The sequence below is a fragment of the Hemibagrus wyckioides genome, linkage group LG11 (assembly GCF_019097595.1).
Source record: "Hemibagrus wyckioides isolate EC202008001 linkage group LG11, SWU_Hwy_1.0, whole genome shotgun sequence".
Taxonomy (NCBI): Eukaryota; Metazoa; Chordata; class Actinopteri; order Siluriformes; family Bagridae; genus Hemibagrus; species Hemibagrus wyckioides.
In genome coordinates, this window is record NC_080720.1 from 31,427,352 (window position 1) to 31,433,351 (window position 6,000).

At 44.0% G+C, this 6,000-nt stretch overlaps 1 protein-coding gene across 3 annotated transcripts in view; it reads right to left on the bottom strand.

The window, feature by feature from the left end:
• Positions 1–2,430: 2,430 nt before the first annotated feature.
• Positions 2,431–6,000, bottom strand: part of gpr155b (G protein-coupled receptor 155b) — an 8,460-nt gene continuing 4,890 nt past the window's right edge. For 2 of the 3 annotated variants that reach the window (XM_058404190.1, XM_058404189.1), the window contains exons 12-17: positions 5,786–5,851; positions 5,565–5,668; positions 5,256–5,351; positions 5,100–5,164; positions 4,835–4,972; positions 2,431–4,077 (exon numbers count right to left, since the gene is read on the bottom strand). In XM_058404190.1, coding sequence (XP_058260173.1) covers positions 3,912–4,077; positions 4,835–4,972; positions 5,100–5,164; positions 5,256–5,351; positions 5,565–5,668; positions 5,786–5,851 — 635 coding nt within the window. In that variant the 3' untranslated portion in view covers positions 2,431–3,911. Of the gene's footprint in view, positions 4,134–4,834; positions 4,973–5,099; positions 5,165–5,255; positions 5,352–5,564; positions 5,669–5,785; positions 5,852–6,000 lie in introns of all 3 variants that reach the window. The other variant, XM_058404191.1, reaches the window with a different exon arrangement.

Below are 6,000 nucleotides of genomic sequence, written 5' to 3' on the forward strand. Positions count from 1 at the left end.
AAACACATGCACAAAAAATGTTAGGTTCTTGCTTCAAAGTATTGGTGTCAAAAGTATTGCCACCCCCTGCTATTAATATATACTGTCACACCTGCCCTAAAGAGAATGGCAGCTCTGATTCTCTGCCTAAAAAACCCTAACACAGTTTGTTTTTCTGCATCCTGATATTTACACCCATCCATGAGAAACAGGACACGGTTAACAGCGACAACAAAGTTCCTAAGAATCTTAATATATAATATAGTAATAACAATTTAATAACACAGGTTTGCATTTATTCCATAATTAAGTGGATATAATGAGAAGCTATTTTGTTAAAACAATGATAAATGGTCTATAATGGTCTGTAAGAAGAGGTCAAAGATAGAGATAGAGAAGAAAACCAAGTGGTGGAAGCTGAAAAAGGAGGAATGTTGTGAGGAATTTAGACAGAAGTTGAGGCAGGCTCTGGGTGGTCAGGTAGTGCTGTCAGATGACTGGGAAACTACAGCAGAAGTGATCAGGGAGACAGGAAGAAAGGTGCTGGGTGTGTCATCTGGAAGGAGGAAAGAAGATAAGGAGACTTGGTGGTGGAATGAGGAAGTTCAGGATAGTATTCAGAGGAAGAGGTTAGCCAAGAAGAAGTGGGACATGGACAGGACTGAAGAGAATAGACAGAAATACAAGGAGTTACAGAGTGAAGAGGGAGGTGTCTAAGGCCAAGCAGAAGGCGTATGATGAGTTGTACACTAGGTTAGACACTAGAGAAGGAGAGAAGGGCTTGTACAGGTTAGCTAGGCAGAGGGATCGAGATGGGAAGGATGTGCGGCAAGTTAGAGTTATTAAGGATAGAGATGGAAAGGTGCTCACAAGTGAGGGGAGTGTACAGAGGAGATGGAAGGAGTACTTTGAAGAGCTGATGAATGAGGAAAATAAGAGGGAAAAAAGAGTAGAAGGGGTGAACTCTGTGGAACAGAAAGTAGATAAGATTAGAGAGGATGAAGTCAGGCAGGCTTTGAAGAGGATGAAAAGTGGAAAGGCAGTTGGTCCTGATGACATCCCAGTGGAGGTCTGGAAGAGGAGAGGCGGCAGTGGAATTTTTAACTAGTCTGTTTAACAGGGTTTTAGAGAGTGAGAAGATGCCTGAGGAATGGAAAAGTGTATTAGTGCCGATCTTTAAGAATAAGGGTGACGTGCAGAGTTGCAGCAACTATAGGGGGATAAAGTTGATGAGCAAAACAATGAAGCTATGGGAAAGAGTAGTGGAAGCTAGGTTAAGGAAGGTAGTGGAAATTTGTGAGCAGCAGTATGGCTTCATGCCCAGAAAGAGCACAACAGATGCAATTTTCGCTCTGAGAATGTTGATGGAGAAGTATAGGGATGGTCAGAGAGAGTTGCACTGTGTGTTTGTAGACTTGGAGAAAGCGTATGACAGGGTGCCAAGAGAAGAGCTGTGGTACTGTATGAGGAAATCAGGAGTAGCAGAGATGTATGTCAGAGTGGTGCAGGACATGTATGAGAGGAGCAGGACAGTGGTGAGGTGTGCTGTAGGTCAGACAGAGGAGTTCAGAGTGGAGGTGGGACTGCATCAGGGATCGGCTCTGAGCCCCTTCCTGTTTGCTATGGTGATGGACCAGTTATCAGAGGAGGTCAGACAGGAGTCTCCTTGGACAATGATGTTTGCAGATGACATTGTGATCTGTAGTGAGAGCAGGGAGCAGGTGGAGGAAAACCTGGAGAGGTGGAGGTTTGTGCTGGAGAGAAGAGGAATGAAAGTCAGTCGTAGTAAGACTGAGTACATGTGTGTGAATGACAGGGAGGGAAGTGGAACAGTAAGATTACAGGGTGAAGAGGTGAAGAAGGTACAGGAGTTTAAGTACTTGTGGTCAACAGACCAGAGTAATGGAGAGTGTGGGAAAGAGGTAAAGAAGCGAGTGCAGGCAGGTTGGAATGGGTGGAGAAAGGTGTCGGGAGTTCTGTGGGATAAAAAAATTTCAGCAAGAATCAAGGGGAAGGTGTACAGGACAGTGGTGAGTCCTCTTTGGGAGCGACAAGGTTGGACAGGATTAGGAACGAGTACATCAGAGGGACAGCTCATGTTGGACGTTTGGGGGACAAAGTTAGGAAGGCCAGATTAAGATGGTTTGGACATGTTCAGAGGAGGGAGAGTGAGTATATTGGTAGGGGAATGTTGGACATGGAGCTACCAGGCAGGAGGCAAAGAGGAAGGCCAAAGAGGAGGTATATGGATGGAATAAATGAGGAGATGAAGCTAGAGGGTGCTGAGTGTTGAGGATGCAGAAGGTGGAGAGAGATGATTCACTGTGGAGACCCCTGAAGGGAAAAGCCCAAAGAAGAAGAATGATAAATGGTTTGTAAGAATGGCATGTAAGAATATAAAAAAATTTGTTAAAAAAAAATAGATCACTGTGTGTGTGAGTGTTTGTGTGTGTTAAATCAGCTTCTGTGTTCAAATCGTAATGTGGCATATTTATTGCATAATTCCAGAAACATGGTTAAAAATGAACCAAAAATGTTCACAGCTTCTTGTTTTTTTATCCCCAGTTCACAAACCTGGACGCATATTTATATCACAAAATGTATAGAATTGCTTAAACAACCATTTTTACAGCACTGAACATGTGCAAAATCAGGCAAGTAGAATCTGGACATTCGGGCAGCAGAGATTGTATTTAACATTTACCTGTGGACATGAAGCCTTTGTTATGGCCACACATACATTACAGCATATTGGAATACTTTTCTTCATATATCTCAGCTGAGGAAGTTGGGGTCAGAGCTCAGGGGCAGCACCCCTGGAGCAGAGAGGGTTAATGGCTTTGCTCAGTTGCCCAGCAGTGGAGCTTGGTGGTGCTGGGGCTTGAACCCTGATCCTCTGATCAACAACCCAGAGGTACTTTTTGACCACTTGAGCCACCACTGCCCCATGACTGTATGAACAGTTCAGTCACATTAACACACCAGGTTCAGTAAACCTTTTAGCACCGACACAGCATAGAGAAAACAACTTCTTCTGACAAAAAGAGCATAAAAATTGCATACTTTGTTGCTGAAGTATACGAACACACTGCACTTATACTGGACACTTGCATCGTACGCTCACAGGAAATCACAATGACCTGCAACACTTAATCATTAATAGAGCACCGTATCAGACATTGTACCTGCAAGTACACTATATTGGCAAAAGTTTTGGGACTTTACATGCATCATATTCATAATCCGTAGAGTGTGATATGGAGTTGTCCCACCCTTTACAGCTATAACAGCTTCAATTCTTCTGGGAAGGCTTTCCAATGGAAAGGTTTAGGAGTGCGTTTATGGGAATTTTTGACCTCAGCATGCTCTGACCCCGCTGTGTGATTTTACCTGACTTTGTAGCTGAGTCGCTGTTGTTCCCAATTGCTGCAACCTATCAGGGTACCACGGCTTGAATTCATTAAGCTCCTGAGAGCGACCCGTTCTTTCACAAATGTTTGCAGAAGCCGTCTGCATGCCTAGGTGCTTGATTTTATACACCATGGAAGTGACTGGAACAGCTGAATCCAATGATTCGGAGGTGTGTCCCAAAGCGTTTGGCAATATAGTGTATGTTGAGAAGTGGAGAATGATATTTTGCATGAATTTTGTGCTGCATGATATATGAGGTTTAGGAAAAGCTCAGGGTTTAAGCATAAGATTTAGACTTCAATCCTCACATGATTCATTCATATTACATGTTTATTACCCATTTCTGCAATTCTTTTCGAAGTGCAGGACATTTGCCTCGTCCATAACCTGAACTTGAGTAAAGGAAAGCAAAGTTTTATTAATAAAAGTAGTGTGGATTCCTCTTTTCCTTTGGCACACCATGCAAAAGAATGCAATTTCTGACGGAAGTAAGAACTGCACGTGGAGACGTCCCGGCTGCCTCATCTGAGAAACAATAGAATTGTCCGCTGTTGCAGGATCTGACAAATTTGACACGTGACTTGGTTAACGACTCCAGAGGCGGTGCTCCCGTCTCTGACCACGCCCACACAGGCTAGCCAGTCCACAAGCTCACGGCCCAGGAAGCAACCAGCAGCACACGCACACCTGTCAATCAAAGCAAGGATTCACCAACAGATCCCGAGAGAGATTCGGCTGATCCGCTGAGAGAGGGAGAAAAAGAGGAAAGAAGAGAAAAAGAAGGAAGGAGTGAAGTGTTAGAAAGTACATGCACGGGACAAGAGAAAAACAGAGTAAAAGAGAAATGCATTATCATTCGTAAAACGATAAAAAAGAGCATACTTAATACACCGACCAGGCATAACATTATGACCGCCTGCCTTATATTGTGATGGTCCCCCTTTTTCTGCCAAAACAGCCCTGACCCGTCATGCCTTCGCTCCCCACGTGTATCAATGAGCCTTGACCGCCCTTGACCCTGTCACCGGTTCACCACTGTTCCTTCCTTGGAGCACTTTTGATAGATACTGACCACTGCAGACCGGGAACACCCCACAAGAGCTGCAGTTTTGGAGATGCTCTGATCCAGTGGTCTATCCTCCATCACAATTTGGCCCTTCATCAAACTCACTCAAATCCTTACGCTTGTCCATTTTTCCTGCTTCTAACACATCAACTTTGAGGACAAATTGTTGACTTTCTGCCTAATATATCCCACACACAGGTGCCATGATGAGGAGATCATCAGTCTTATTCACTTCACCTCTAAGTGGTCATAATGTTATGCCTGATCTGTGCAAATTCTGCATGCCAGAAAGACAACCCGGAAATTAAAGAGGTCTATGAAAAGAGACTATTCAGATTTCTCACTTTGTTTTGAATTTCTCCTCACATGTGAACAAACCTTCTCTTGTGCACGATGTCCTGCACACACTGATTCTTGTGGTAGCGGACGAACTGCGTGCAAGTCAGCCGTATCTCTTCAGGAACGGTGGATGGAGCTTGGCTAGTCTCCTGTTCTCCACCCAACAGTGCTGCCAGCCTACACACACACACACACACAAAATCATAACATCATTCAAAAGCCACAGAAAACTTAACACATTATTCCTTATGACATCGCTGCTTAAATGATGTTGTTGTCATGGCAACCTTTTTTCACCACCCACCTCTTTTTAAAGGGCGAAATGATGAGATGCTCATCCAGCCCGAATATCCCGAAAGATATTAAACCCTGCACGAGAGGTTTATTCATCAGTAATTACTAATACTCTATGTGGAATGTCACTGTGTGTTTGTGTGTGTGTGTGTGTGTGTGTCCATACCTGTCCATAATTGGCCACAGCACAGAAGAACTGCAGCTCGAGGTAAAGACGTCCAGGATCGCTGTTTAATAGCCACCAGAGGCAGCTGGACAAGTTCTACACTCAAGAAGAAAGCGAAAAATTCGTATCTTTGGCGAATTGTGTTGGTATAAGTGGAATAAAACACGACAAGCCTCCTGCTGTTACTGGAACACAATCAACTTCATACTGGTATCAGTAACTCCATCATCACACCAGCTATCATTGATGATTTTCCCATAACTGAATGCCCCCATGAGTGTGTGTGTGTGTGTGTGAGCCTTAACTCACTGCGAGCAAGCTGACAGTGAGCAGCAGACAGAGCAACACGTGACGTGCCACTTGTCTCTCCTCCTGCACACGTGCGCACGTGGATGCTTCAGTCAGTACTACACCTGAAAGAGAGGCTACAGTTACTACACACACACACACACACACACACTTACACACACATAGTCACACATTAACACATAGATCATATTAAACTTTCACTCTGCATGTATAAATCTTACCTGTTGGTGGTGCTGGTGTGTCATTCAGACAGTCTGCTGTTGTATCAGGCATGCAGTCATTCTGACCTGAACACACACACACACACACAGAATGTCTGAGTGAGGTGTCCTCAGTCAAGTACTCTGAATCAACTCTTTTGGAACTGAATCAAAGTGCAGGGGAAATGAGTCAAACAACTAAAGGAGAATTTGTTTTTTGTAATACTGACAAAATG